General features: G+C 55.7%; 1 protein-coding gene across 1 annotated transcript; it reads left to right on the forward strand.

Moving 5' to 3' along the window:
• The first annotated feature begins 2,309 nt into the window (after positions 1-2,309).
• LOC108311284 (thrombospondin-type laminin G domain and EAR repeat-containing protein) lies at positions 2,310-11,959 on the forward strand. Its single transcript, XM_037741988.1, has 5 exons — positions 2,310-2,519; positions 3,392-3,472; positions 4,049-4,236; positions 8,372-8,473; positions 10,998-11,959. The coding sequence occupies exons 1-5, from the start codon at positions 2,310-2,312 to the stop codon at positions 11,149-11,151; spliced, it is 735 nt and encodes a 244-aa protein (XP_037597916.1). The 3' UTR covers positions 11,152-11,959.
• The last annotated feature ends 2,424 nt before the right edge of the window (positions 11,960-14,383 follow it).

Below are 14,383 nucleotides of genomic sequence, written 5' to 3' on the forward strand. Positions count from 1 at the left end.
CGATGTGGTCGTGCAGGCAGGCATGTGTGTGTGCCTGCAGGGCTGTGCTGTGTACAGGCATGTGTGTATATGTATATGCACATGTACACACACGCCCATACACATGTACACACACGTGCATGGCTGCATGTGTACATACGTGTGTAGGTGTGCATGTGTGGCTGTACATGTGTGCAGGTGTCTGTGAGGGTGTAGGTGTACATGTGTGCGGGTGTACATGTGTGCAGGTGTGCACTGTGTAGTTATATGTGTGGGGGTGTATATGTGTGTAGGTGTAGGTGTACATGTGTGGTGTGCATGTATGTGTACATGTATGCAGGTGTACGTGTGTGGGTTTACATGTGTGGGTGTACATGTGTGTGGGTGTGCATGTGTGGATGTACATGTATTAATACATGAGCAGGCCTGTGCATGCGCATCTGTGCATGTAAAACTGTAGGCACATGTGTTTGCATGTGTGTGTGCAAACACAGTGCACCTCCATGTGTGTGTGTGTGTATGCACCCAGGTGTGCAGGTATGGACCTATGCGTATGGGTATGTGCATGTGTGTGTGCAAGTGGGTGTGTGCAAGTGTGTGCGTGCGCGTGTGGGTGTGGGCCTGTGGTTGTGTGCAGGTGTGTGTGTGCATGTGGGTGTGTGCATGTGTGTGCATGCAAATGTGTGTATGCAGGGAGGTGCGTATGTGCATGTGGGTGTGTGTGTGCATACACAATGCACCTGTGTGTGCATGCATGTAGGTGTGCAGGTGTGGACCTGTGCATGCAGGTGTGTGTGTGCAGGTATGTGTGCACTTGGGTATGTGTGTGTGTGCGTGCATGTGGGTGGGTGCAGGTGTGTGCATGCATGTGTGTGCGTATGTGCATGTGTGTGTGTGGGTGTGTGTGTGCATGCAGGTGTGTGTGCGGGTGTGTGCTGGTATGTGTGCAGATGTGTACACACACGAGGGCTGCCCACTCCATTGGTTTCCTCAGCACAAGCCTGGGAGGAGCCCACGGTTTAACAGTCTGCAGGTTCCTGTTTCTTTTCTGCTGAGTCGTTGAAGCGGCCTGTGTGTAACACTAGCAGCACCTGCCCCGCTGTGAAGCGGCCACGGGGCAGATGATGCTGAAGGTCCCAGAGTCCCCTTGGTGGCCCTGGGCAGCTGTTTAACTGCAGATAGGAATAGTCACATCTCATGGAGCCATAGGAAGGGAGGGTGCGCGGACCCAGGAAAGCCTCAGCCCGCCCCTGGCCCCAGGAGGGTTCAGAGCTGCCCAGTGTCCCGGTGCCCTGCCCTTGCCGGGCAAGTCTTGGTCTCTAGCTTCAGCTCACCATGTACGCTCCTCTGGCCAGCTGCAGATCTGCTCTGGGACCTTGCCTGGCGCCCACGGAGCTGTGTCCTCATCTGTGGCGCCGTCCCCCGTGGTCCCGCCCCCCACAGCTTCCCTGCGTCGCGCTCCGGGCTCGGGAGGGCAATGGCGCCCCCTACTGGGTGTGGAGAATACGGGCTGATGCTGGGCCCAGAGCTTTCTCTTTCCTGCGAGATCTGAGCCTCCAGGCAGGTGCGGGACAGTCAGGGGGGCCAGAGGACACCTGGGCAGCCCCTCCTGAACAGACAAGCAAGGGAGGGGGCCTGACCTACCGCGGAGGGCAGGTCGCATCAGACCCTGGGGCTTCTGAGCCGGGCCTGGCCGGTGGGTTTGGGCGAATAGAAAACGTCCTGAGGTCGCTGTCACAGGAGGCGCTCCGAGCTGCCTCCCTCAGGCCAGGTGGAGCACGTGTTCCAGGCAGGAGGCACTCTGGACAGGGCGAGACAGGAGGACACAGCCCCAAGCTTGACCGGCTCTGTCCTCAGCCAGGACAGCCTGGGACGGCGCACAGGGACAGCCTCCCTGTGGGGACGCTGGGGTTGCACACTGTCCCCAGGGAGGTAGCCTGCCCCTCCCCGTGTGGCCCCAGCACCCTCATGTCCCACACTGTCCCCAGGTGTGGGTGACACCCCCCATGGGCACTGAGAAAGGAGAACTGTCCAGACCCCAGGCACAACTAGTGCCTGAAAAATATAGTGTTGTTGCTCAGCTGTTTCCTTTATATAATCCTGCATATATAATCATATATTAGTTTATAGAATAGTGCTTGAAGTGTAACTTACTGCTTACATATGTCTAGTTTATATAATCATACTTAATACCTATATCTAGCATACTTAGTTCCATATAATCTTTCTAAATGATCATATAGGTATTGTAGTCGGAGCTGTACTGACACATTTAGTGCTGATTTATAGAATCCTTCCATACAACCATATAGTAGTCTGTAGTAGGAGGAATGCCTAGAGCAGTCACAGAACAGAAGCAGTACATGGGAAAACAGCCAGACCAGGACAAGAACCAGAGACCCAGGCGGTGGCGTCCCTGCCTGAAAGGGCATACGCTGTACGGCAGGCTTGGAGCAGGAGCCTCTCCTCCTGATAAAGGAGTTGTAGCACCTTGCATCCAGTTCCTGTGGAAAGTTGGCCTCAGGCCTGACATCCTGGAAGTAACCGAGGGAGAAGAACCCCTCTGGTGTGACCAGTCACGGCGGTTGTACACCCTGTCAGTCTTTTCTCACTTCTGTGCCAGCTCAAATCATCCTCCCATAAACATCTTAAGAGAAGAGCACAAGTCAGTCAGCTCCCACTGCATTGGCTTATAATATCCTTCTATTAGAAACCCTTTGAAGTCTCCAGCCCCAGATAAGAAGTGTTGCGCACGACACCTGTTGCACACAGCCCACCTCCTTATCTCGGTGACCTAATGGGGGTGGACCCCTTTTCTGTACACGACCCTCTACTACTGCGCATGGCACGGACCCCTACTGCGCACGGCCCACCTCTCGGCCCAGGTGACATATGGGGTGGTCCCTTCACTTGTGACTCACGTGATTATGTATGCCCTATTACTAAGCCTATAGATGATGGCCTCACTCATGACCCTGCCCCCTACTTGTACCTAATAAATACAGATGCTTCTGGGCATTTGGGGGCCGCCGCTGATCTCCGCTCACAGGTGGCGAGCCCCCGAGTCCAGATGCTCTTCACCAGTTCTTCAGTGTCCTGTCTCTTTACCTCTCGGATCCTGCACCTCAACATGGCATAAGGGACATCCCACGACCCTGTGGGGCCTTCACAGCCCTACACCCAGGGAGGCTGCCTGTCCCCTCCCCATGCGGCCCCAGCAGCCTCATGGCCCACACTGTTCTCAGGGAGGGAACCTGTCCACTCCCCGTGCAGCCCCAGCACCCTCACGTTCCACACTGTCCCCAGGTGTGGGTAACACCCCCCCATGGGCACCGAGGAAGGAGAACTGTCCACCACCCTCATCCCAGGGGTGCAGCTGTAAGCTCCCTCTCCTCGGCCCCCGTGCACACAGGCTCCGCAGCTCGAGGCTGATGGCAGAGGTGCTGCAGTGCGCCTCCGTGTGCAGCCCCAGACCTGCTGCCTCTTGAGGGTGGTAAGTGGTTTGTGGAGGGACAGCAAGCACAGGAACCCAGAGACAGCTTCTGTCTACACAGCCAGGGGAAAGCCTCAGCCACACTGTAAGGCCAGGGAAGGCGTGGAAAAGAAAACTCGAGGGGTTTTGTGATGTTGCTTCAGTGACTGGGGCTGGGACTAGAGGGATCACGGTGGGCTTCCTGGAAGAGGTGGGATAGCAGGTGGTGCTCGTAGGATGCACAGCACTGGGGCCTGGAGTAGGGAAGGCATGAATGGCTGAGAAGCGAGTCACACAGATGGTGGCTGTGGGGGGGCGGTGGGTGCAGCTGGCACTAACTTTCAGGAAGGGAGCAGAGGCCAAGGAGGCTGCTGGCTGCAGTGCTGTGTCTGGCATCTGGAGTGCAATGGGCACACTTGGCAGGCCTGGGACAGCCAGGGAGAGTGCTGCTCACCCACACCCCTGCACCCGCTCACCCACACCCCTCCACCTCTCACCCACACCCCTGCATCCACCTGCCCACACCCCTCCACCCCCTCACCCACACCCCTGCACCCATTCACCCACACCCCCGCACCCACTCTCCTTTGGTCCTAGACATTAGGTGCTGCGGACTGGGAGGTCTTCCACATCGGGGAGAGGATCTTCCTCGCCGTGGCCAACAGTCACAGCTATGATGTGGAGATGCAAGTCCAGAATGAGTCCTACGTCATCAACTCTGTCATCTACGAGCTGAATGTGACCGCACAGGCCTTTGTCAAGTTCCAGGACATTCTCACCTGCAGGTGCGTGCCGCGGCAGACTAGGGGAGGGTGAGCTGATCTCTGGGATGCCCATCGTGTTGGAATCCCCGTTAGTTCTTCCTCACCATCCTTCCCATGCAAGGACTGGCCTGGGAAAGTCAGTGCCCCCTTGAGGTCTTGGTTCCCAGAGCTCCGCAGGCTCATACCCGTCGCCTCCTTTCATCCGGGCGGTGGAGGGGGAGGGGGCTTCATGCCTGTCATGAGGAGGGGCAGCTGAGGCCTCACAGGGGCAGGTTTGAGGTGCAGGCGTCCAGCAGCTCTTCTGACCATCGCCCATTGCCCACTGGTGCCCGCTGCCACGGCAGGGTTACCCCCTTCCCCAGAGGCTGCATCCTCCTCCTCAGCAACACCAAGACACCAAGACAGGGGTGTTGAGACAGATGTGAGACCCAGGGAAGCTGAAGGGGGTCCATATGTAGGACAGGGTCGGGCTCCAGATGACACGCTCTGCAGGGGCCACAGGAGGTTGTGTGGACACTGAGAATCCCTAACTGTCTTGACCAGCATGGGGCCTTCTCTGGGGTGGAATTCACAAGTCTGTGACTAAAACTGCAGTTGAATCCATATGACTCAGACCCCAGAGCTGGAATCCGGCCCATGCCCACCCTGGGATGGAGCAGGCAGCTTTTCAGGTTCCCTTGGGTTTCATTCACTCCTGTTTCACTTAACGACTCACCAGCCCCTCCTGGGCACTGGGCTCTAGTCCTAGCCTGAGAGTCACAACGACACTTGGAGGAGAAAAGTCTCCAGGACAAGCTGCTCTGCGGAGAGGCGGGCTGCGGTGCAGCGAAATCTCGTGACCCAGGCACCGAGGAGCCGGCTGGCGTGTGTGCCACCCAGCTGTGCGCGCCCTCGGAGGCGCGGAGAAGGCTCTGGAAGGGAGCGCCCCCCCAGCAGCCATCACCCCAGGACCGGGCGGGCTGCAGGACGTGCAGGCACGCCAGGAAGGACTTTCCCTGCTTGCCCCATTACTTCTGAACTGCTGGTTTTGCAAAGGCCTACAATGTTAGCTTACTAATATCTTACTTAGATGATTTTTAAACTTTTTTTTTTTAAAGCCTCAGAATAAAGAAAAAAAGCCAGTAGCGGTGCCTGCCGTGGGCACTGGGGATTCCAGGGTGGCCCCTGCGTGGCCTGGCAGCCGTGGCAGGAGGAATGGGCACTGGGCGGCGGTGGCAGCTGCATGTCCGCAGCACGAACCCACGCCCTCCAACGTCCACACCGAGAGCAACCGTAGACGAGGCATTTTAGAACAACGTTTAGAATAAGACAAGCTGGAGAATGAACTGTGATTCTAAATTAGTCGTGGGATGAAATGTGCCTCATGGAGACGGAGCCAGTCTGGAAATGGATGAGGCAGACGCCTCGGTGTTTGAAGCTGTGGAGCCAACAGAACCCAGCTACACCACAACTTACGGCTGTGTCACCCCTGGGCGGTGGTGTGGACAGTTCATGAACTAAATCATGAAACACAGAAAGTACTTACTAATTAATTAAGGCCATGTTTAATAATTACTGTCAAAACTGCACACGAAAGCCAAACTCCTGGCCCTTCTCCCCAGTATGGGGGGTCCCTACACTTCTGGAAGGCTCCATGTGGCCTCACCAAGTCCAAAACCCTCTCCAGGGCAGCTGAGGGGTTCCTCAGAGCTGTGTGACCTCAGCTCTCACTGCCTTCAAACGGCCTGCTGTGTTTGCTTTTTACAATTCAGTGGTTTTGTTAAATCCACAGATACGTGCAGCCGTTGCTGCAGTCAATTCTGGAACATTCTCATCCCCACAGAAGGAGCCCCCTCACTCTTTGCCAGCCCCTTCCCTCCCCCCGGGCAGTCCCAGTCCGCTTCCTGTGTCTGTGATTCCCTGTTCTGGACACTGCATGGAAATGGACTCGCAGAGCCGTGGCCTCTGTGCCTGGCTTTTTCTCACAGCACTGCGTCCTCCGGGTTCATGGCGTGGCTGCACAGCTCAGAGTGTCCCCCTTCTTGTGGCTGAGTCACGCTCCATCCATCCATTTGCCACAGATGAGTGTGTGTGTTTCTGCCTTTTGGCCAGAGGGCGAGATTCTGAGGAATAACACTGTCCCTGGCAGGTGTGGCCAGGGCTGCTTTGGAAGCAGAATCGGGGACTCGCTCTAGATGCCTTATTTTGCGGTTAAAGCGAAGCCAGCTTCTGACATGAGCCTCAGTGCAGCCATACAGGACCTCCTGCCACTGCTACCTCCCATGGGGCCGCCAGTCTTCCTCGGTCCTGGATTTTAGAGCTCAGGTCCAATTGAGGAGTCACACCGACCTGGGGCCCGTGGCTGTGCCTCCAGACCAGGGCACGTGATCGCGGGCATCCTCCTCCTCCCGGCGAGCTGGCACAGGCTCCATGGGGACCAAATTATAACCCACCAGCAATAGAGGTGGCTCCAGATGTCACCCTGACTGACTGAAGGAGTGAGGAGCCCAGGGCCCATGGGCTCTGCCGGTCTCTGGACACCTCGAGGCTCCCTACCTCTCCTAGGGACCTTTCCAAGCCACTCCTGCAGGTGGCCCCTCAACTGCCTCCAGGGATGATCTGAGATGAGGCCCAGCAAGGGAAGGGCTCCTCCTGCTGCCTCAAGTGGCCACAGCCCTGAGGCCGCTGAAGCAGAGGGCCGGCCTGGCCTGCATGTCAGCAAGACGCCAGCCTGTGCAAGCCTTCCACCTCCATTTCCTCATCTCAAGATGAGGGGCTGACGCTGACAGCTCAGCAGGTGGGCTCCTGGGGGGAAGGGCTCCCGGAAAGCCACTTGCCAGACCCCTCAAACCAAGCTGACTCCAAGCACTGATGCACGCTTGGCAAATGCAGGCGAGGCTTACGCCTAAGACAGAACTCAGCAAAGTTGTCTGCAACAAGAAACGGCGTCCACCTGCAGGTCAGCATCTGTGACCCCGCAGGTCCTGCAGGCCCCTGCTGGAGTGACCTCACGCTGCTGACCTCACAGCTGAGGACATGATGCTGAGAGAAGAAGCCAGGCGCGGTGGCCATGGCGCTGCGACTCCATCTCTGCGCAGTGTCCAGAATGGGAAATCAAGCCCCTGCCTGCAGCAGGCGCCGGAAGCCTGAGACTTTTTCTCTCATTGTTTCAAGCTCTTAAAAGTGGACTTTTCTACCCCGGTGTTCACAGCAGTGTCATTCACAGTAGCCATATGGAGGAAATTACCCAAGTGTCCCTCTGAGGATGGGTGGATGAACACAATGCATCCGTTCACACAGCGGAACCTTACTCAGCCTCAAAAAGGAAGGAAACTCGGACACACACGACAATACAGTTGAGCCTTGAGGTCACTGGTGTCTGAGCTATGTCAGACACAAAAGGACAAATACCGTGTGATTCTATTTCTATGCAGTCCCTAGAGTAGTCAGATTCATAGAGATGGAAAGTGCAGTGGTGGGTGCTGGGCTGGGGAGGGACAGGGTGATGGTGACTGGAGGGAGAGCTTCAGTTCTGCAGGATGAAGAGTTCTGCAGGGGGACAATGGTGACGGCCGCACAGCAGTATTAATGTGCCTCATGCCCCGATCCGTGCACCTAAAGATGGCTGAGGTGGTACATTTTATGTTACATATATTTGACCACAATTTAAAATTTGGGGCCAGTCACAGTGGCTCGTGCCTGTAATCCCAGCACTTTGGGAGGCCAAGGCGAGCAGATCACTTGAGGCCAGGAGTTTGAGACCAGCCTGGCCAACATGCTGAAACCCCATTTCTACTAAATATATAAAAATTAGCCAGGTGTGGTGGTGCATGCTTGTAATCCCAGCTACTCAGGAGGCTAAGCCAGGAGAATCGCTTGAACCTCGGAGGTAGAGGTTGCAGTGAGCTGAGATCATGCCACTGCACTCCAGCCTGGGCAACAGAGGGAGACTCCATCTCAAAAATAAAATAAATAAAATAAATTTTGAAATATTTTTAGATAAACAACTGATTTACATTTTCCTGGAATAGACCAACTCCTCTGTGACTTTGAGAAAACCACTCCCGACTTCGGGCCCTGGCTCCTCCTCTGTGAATTGTGGGGGTGGCTTCAGGCCAAGCCTCCAGTTCTCCAGCGATGTCCATTGTGTGCTGATGCCCGCCCGCTTGTTCCGCAGTGCTCTGGACTGGGAGTTTTTCTCGGTGGGAGAAGATTCCTTCCTGGTGGTCGCTAACTCCTTTGATGGGCGCACCTTCTCGGTGAACAGTATTATTTACAGGTAATGAGCTGCAAGCCGGCCTCCTCCCAGCACCTGGCTTCCCCTGGGGGCTCGCCTCCTCTCACAGGGGCCCCCCAGCTCACAGCGAGTCCCAAGTCAGCTGCTGTTTCCCGAAACTGGCTGGGCCTTGTGGACGTCCCAGGGCTGGCTGCACGGGTGTCAGGGCTGAGCCGGCCCCTGCGCCAGGTGTAGCCATGACCCACGCGTGCCGGCACTTCTGCCTCTGGAGCCTGGCAGGTATGTAATGTGGACATCCTAGCCTCGGAGTTGTGGATATTTAACTTTTCTCTCATGGACGCTGTGGTATTCTCAACACATTTATTTCTAGGAGTTTTCCAAGTATTCTAAATTTAACGAATAGGGTTGGCTTTTTTTTTTTTTAATTTTCATTTGCAGTTGCTCAGCATGACAATCATTTTTTGCATCTAGCCATCTCACCAAACTATGAGTTCTAATCGCTTTTCTTAAAAAGATTCTCCGGAGAGTTAGAAATACAATTACATCTGAGAATAAAGAACATTTCCCCTTGATGTCTAGGGTTCTGACTGAGTATTTAGTTTGCTTCCCTAGCTAAAGATTCCAGAACAATCTTGGCTGGTGGCAGAAGTGGCAGCCGTCACACCCTGCGCTAGTTTAACGAGCGCACTTGAGCATGGCCGCTGGCTGGGCTGCAGGCCGTCCCGGCCTGGGCTGGGGTCTCCTCTGGCATCTGCGAGGATGTGGTGCCGTTCCACTACGCTCCTGCCCACGTCACGATTCAGAGTGAGACATTTCCTCCGGTTCTCAGACCCGAGGCCGCTTGGTGATGATGCACAATTATTTAATAAGCCGCTGACTTCCAATTGCTTATCTCTAAGCTTTTGGTGTCTGTAGCAGTGGTTTTCTTTTGAGGACTTAACTTCATCCCGTTTAAGATGAAGCCTTACGATAAATACATACTGCAGGCCTTTCTAACCACACCGTGGGCTGGGATAGTATGAATAGTAGGATTTTTCTCTCATTTCTGACAGCTCAGTTCAACTCAGTTATAAAGCCATCTGGGCCTGGTACCTTTTTAATAGTACCTCTTTTTTTTTTTTTCTTTGACAGGGTCTTGCTCTGTAGCCCAGGCTGGAGGGCAGTGGGTGCTGTCAGCTCACCACAGTCTGAAACGCCCGGGCACAAGCGATCCCCCCACCTCAGCCTCCCGAGTAGCTGGGACCGCAAGCATGCGCCGCCACACCTGGCTAATTTTTGTGTTTTTAGTAGAGATTGGGTTTCTCCACGTTGGCCAGGCTGGTCTCAACTCCTGACCTCAAGTGATCTGCCCTCTTTGGCCTCCCAAAGTGCTGGGATAACAGGCACGAGCCATCATACCCGGCCACAAATGCTGTATTTGAAGGCAAGGAGAAAAGGATGCGTTACTTGATAATCCCATATGATTCGGGAGATTAGCTGTAGAAGAAAACAAAGCTGTTCCCCTACTTCACGTTGTACACAAAAATGCATTTCATATGGATTAGAAGTTCAAATGTGAAAGAAGAGAAGCCAAGTGCGGCTGTATAACCTCAGGGTTCCATGAAGAAGCCAAGCCAGGAAGGAAAGGCCTCGGCTCTGGCCGCCTGTAAACAGCTTTACATGGAGACAGACGTCCCATTCAGAATCAAAAGAGAAACTTCCCCACACGCGTGACTGAAAAGGAACCCTTACAAACTAGTAAAAGATGAGAAAAACAGGCAAAAGATATGAATAGGAATTTTTAGAAGAAAAGTATGAATAAACATTATAAGTGATTTGTTCTCACAGCAAAACCCTGACAGGTTTCCCCAAATTTATTTGGAAGCATTTTAAAGATGGACAGTGGAGAGGGTGGGGGGGGATCCCAGCCTGCCCTTTTCCATGAGAACAGGAATCACCATGGCTTCTCCAGAAAGCAATCTGGAAGAATTTAATACTTTAATTCAATTTAAACAACTGGTGCCCTTTGATGTTGGTGCCCTGCCTCAGGGACTCCACGCCTCGGAAATGGAAGCCACTGGGATAAGTGAGTCCCTTTGAAGGCAAACCTCAGTGGCCAGCAGCTGCCTGGAGAGAGAATGAGGGCTGGGCAGCCCCTGAGTGGGGCCGCAGAGCAGCAGGCAGAGCGGGGCTCCTGTGTCTGAGGACAGAGGGGCTCCTGCCTGCATGGTGGCCTGTGTGTGTTAGAGGGGCCCTGAGGAAGGTCACCTTGCACCTCATGGTCAAGGCCGGCCCTGGCAACTCCAGGTTTGGGAGCCCCTGGGGTAGGACCTTGGGTGGAGGGGAGCTAGCGCTGGGACCCTTGAGATCTGGGACCTTTCCTCTTCTGGGCCTCAGCCTCCTGCTTTGCAGGATGAGAAGGCCCTTGCGGCCCACAACTGCTGTCTCCATGCCGTGCCAGTTGTGGGGAACAGGAGAGGTCTGGATGGGACCCGGAGCTGCTGGGTTCCTGGCGGCGCAGGTGGGAGCGGGGGAGAGGAGCCGCCCCGCAGAGCCCAGGCTGACCCGGCTGCCGTCTGTCCCGCAGGTGGCAGGGCTACGAGGGCTTCGTGGCGGTGCACAGCCTCCCCACTGTGGGCTGCAGGGACTGGGAGGCCTTCAGTACCACGGCCGGCACCTACCTCATCTACTCCAGCGCCAAGGAGCCCCTCTCCAGGGTCCTGCGGCTGAGGACACGCTGATGCCGCTGCCATCGGGAGCAGCTGGAGTGGCCGGATGGGGCGAGACCCCAGGACCTCCCGCTAAATGGCCCTGGACATCTGGTGGGCAGAACCTCGGGTAGCCGGGGCCTGGGCTGTGGGCAGGGTGCAGGTGGGGCCGTCTGCAGCCTTGGTTCGGGCAGGAACATGCATCCACTTCTGGGTTGTTCTGAGCCACAGCCCCAGGGACGGCCTGGCCACAGCCCACAGCTCTGGGTCCTGCAGGCGGAGGTCCAGAGTCCCCACCGGCTCTCGCCCATCTGAGTGTCAGGCAGGGATTTCGCCACCAATGAAACGTTCTATAAAGATTTACCTCAAACAACAGGCCCTCAGGCTTGTGACCTCGAGCTGGCCTCGCACCGGCCCCTCCCGCTGTGTGCACCCGGCCGCCCGAGCAGACGTGGGCCGCCCTCGACGCTGCCCGCGATGCCTCCACCTATTTATTGTGTTTTATCTGAACAGAACTGTATTTATATAGCTCTTTACAAACCACTCTCAGCAGCAGGGGGGTACAGCCCTTTGCCACAGACACAGACAGAGGGCCACCTCCCCTGTACAGGGAGCAGCCTCCACCCAGCCTCAGTTTACCCATAAATGCACTGGGGCCAGGTCAGAAATAACAAGCCTGGGTGTGGCCTGGGTGGCACCCCCTCCCCAAGGCCCCACCCACAAGGACCTGAGTTCCCTGTGGAATTGCTTCTGGGCCCAGGATTTTTTTTTTTTTTTTTAAAGACAGGGTTTCACCATGTTGGTCAGGCTGGTCTTGAACTCCCGACCTCAGGGATGACCTCAGGTGATCTAGCCGCCTTGGCCTCCTAAGTGCTTGGATTACAGGCGTGAGCCACCATGCCCGGCCCTAACGCCCAGGATTTCTTTTCCTCTTCAGCAGCATTTTAATGATGTGCCCTCCAGCTGACGGGACGTGGACTGTGTGCCTCCGTCTGCCTGTGTTCAGGCTGTCCTAGCCCCTGATGGCAGCGTTCTCCACCGGCTCTTCTGTGGTCATCTTGTCTCTGCAGCCGGGAGAGCTGCATGTCCACCCGTCACAGGCAGCAGGGACAGGAGGTGGTAAGGGGCGCGAGGACGGGGGGCTCCTCCCTCTTAATGCATGTGGGTGCCAGAGAAAGCCTTCCCCTAGACGAGAGGAGGCTCAGACACCAGGCTCCGGGGCCACGCAGTGCAGACAGGCCCGCCGGGGTCTTCCCGGAACCGCGCTCCTGCTTCTGCGACACAAATCGGAACAGCAACGATCCCGAGAGAGTTTACAATTCGCTTTTTCCGCCAATTGGAACTGCGGACAAAACTTCCTGCTTTCCGCACGGCAGCCATCCATTTGCATTCAGTTCATGATGAAATGGGAGCCTCCCCTCGTCTGGCAAATAATGTGCTGTGTCCGCTTCAGCCAGCTTTGGAGCCTTTGTGTTTTTCCGGGCTCAGGTCTTACTCCAGCCCTGTGGCCACGGGAGAGCCAGTCCCCTCCGAGGGTAGTCGCTGAGAGCCTCCTTCCCCTCTGTCAGTCCCCGAGGCTTTCCCAAGCCTCCTGGGCATGGTGGGGCAGGCCCTGCTTTCCTTACCCGTCACTCCGAGGGTCCCACTCACACAGAATTGGCCTCATTGGGTCAGCACTTGTGAAAGGAAGATAAAAACTCCAGACCCAGTTCACTCTACCAGGAAGAAAAAGTTAAGCTGCAAGCTGAGTCATGCAAGAAGCTGCCTTTCCCTTTGCCCCGAAGCAGACGGCCACGGCATCTCCACCAGCGGCCGCGCCGTGTGCACCTTGCCTCATGGAAAGCGCTGGTTTACTGAGCATGAGGTGAACACTTCACTGACTGCCCCCACCGGCTCCTTTTCCCCTGCATCTGGGGAGTCAGTCATGTGACCACACCCTCCCTTCGCCCCTCCAGCTGGCCTTTCCCCCTCACTGAAGCCCTCAACTTCATCTTAGAGAAAGGCACAGACCTGTCCACTGAGTGCGTCCTCAGCTGTGGCAAAATAAACTTCTCCACCGACTGAGGCCTGTCTCGGGTACTTTCCTGGTTTGCAGACTCCGCTACGGGCTTTTCCAGCTGGGCCTTGTTCTCTCATTTGTCTGCACCGGCAGGGTGATTTGCTTCAGTTCACGTGAGGCTGACGGTGGCACAAGCGTTCCAACTTCCATCTCAGCCAGACCCCTTCATTCCCCAAACTGTTCTAGATTTGGCCTTATTTTGGAAATCAGAGGCTGGCTTGAGTAGCTGAAAAATCTAAGACCTTTGAAGTAAAGTTACCAAACACTCAGTATGTGGGTCACAAACTGAAAGTGTCTGACCAGTCTCAGTCGACTTACAGGGTTATGATGCCAAGGCTGAGCCTCTGCCTGGGTAGAAGCAGCGCCAGTCACAGCAGGACCTGTGGCCCGGCCTTTTCCAGAGAGCATTTTGGGGTGCTGGGTATTTACAAGAGGAAGAGAGGAGAGGGCAGGAGGGGGAGGGGAAAAGAGAAAAAGGGTGGGTAGGCAGTGAGGTGAGTGTTCAGGTTCCTGCGAGGCTTTGATGAGCTCTCGCTGAGTGCGCAAGAGGGCAATGGTGGGGAGAGAGTCGGGTTCCCAGGAAGCATCTAAATGGCCACGCAAAAGTTGACCCTCTTCCTTCCCGCCGCTTGGGTGACCGGCCCCGATGGGACTTTCAGCATCACAGTGGAAGAGGGGCCAGCGGAAGAGCAGGGCCATTTCCTGCGCTGGTCAGGATGTGCCTCCTCTGGACCGCATCTTCCTGGGGCTGGCACACGGGGACTTTTCCAGCAGGGCTGGCCTGAGGGTGCTGGAGCTTTATTTTTGTGCTGGTGTAGGCAGTTTTCAGGCTCAGATTAAAGTCCCTTTAGCTGTGTATTTACCCTCCCAACAGCATTTTGTGAGCCCCTCTCCTGTCTGTCAGGGCTTGAACCAGTAAGCTTGGTAGCTCCAATTCCGAGACACAAAACCTGGCTCCAGCCAAGCTTCTTGGAGCTTCTCTGTGGCAGTTTTCACCGCCCTTTATCTTCCCCACTTCTCCATTGTTGCTTTGCCGATGCGGGCGTCTGCCACCAAGGACCAAGGGAGACCCGGAAAAGGGGATGCACAGCGCTTGGGCTGAAGATTTTGGGAAGGATGTGGAAGCCGTGGGCTAACCAGAGGTTTCCGCGTCCTCTGCCAATCTCCCCTCTCTCCCCATCCCTGTGGTGCACTTCATTGGACACT

Source organism: Cebus imitator, unplaced genomic scaffold (genome assembly GCF_001604975.1).
Source record: "Cebus imitator isolate Cc_AM_T3 unplaced genomic scaffold, Cebus_imitator-1.0 Scaffold112, whole genome shotgun sequence".
Lineage (NCBI taxonomy): Eukaryota > Metazoa > Chordata > Mammalia > Primates > Cebidae > Cebus > Cebus imitator.

Bases quoted from the DNA above. Each gene is read 5' to 3' on its own strand.
- LOC108311284 (XM_037741988.1), top strand. From the start codon at position 2,310: ATGCCTAGAGCAGTCACAGAACAGAAGCAGTACATGGGAAAACAGCCA. The intron at 2,520-3,391 runs GTAACCGAGGGA...CCGTGCACACAG, and splicing joins TCAGGCCTGACATCCTGGAA to GCTCCGCAGCTCGAGGCTGA. The intron at 8,474-10,997 runs GTAATGAGCTGC...TCTGTCCCGCAG, and splicing joins GTGAACAGTATTATTTACAG to GTGGCAGGGCTACGAGGGCT.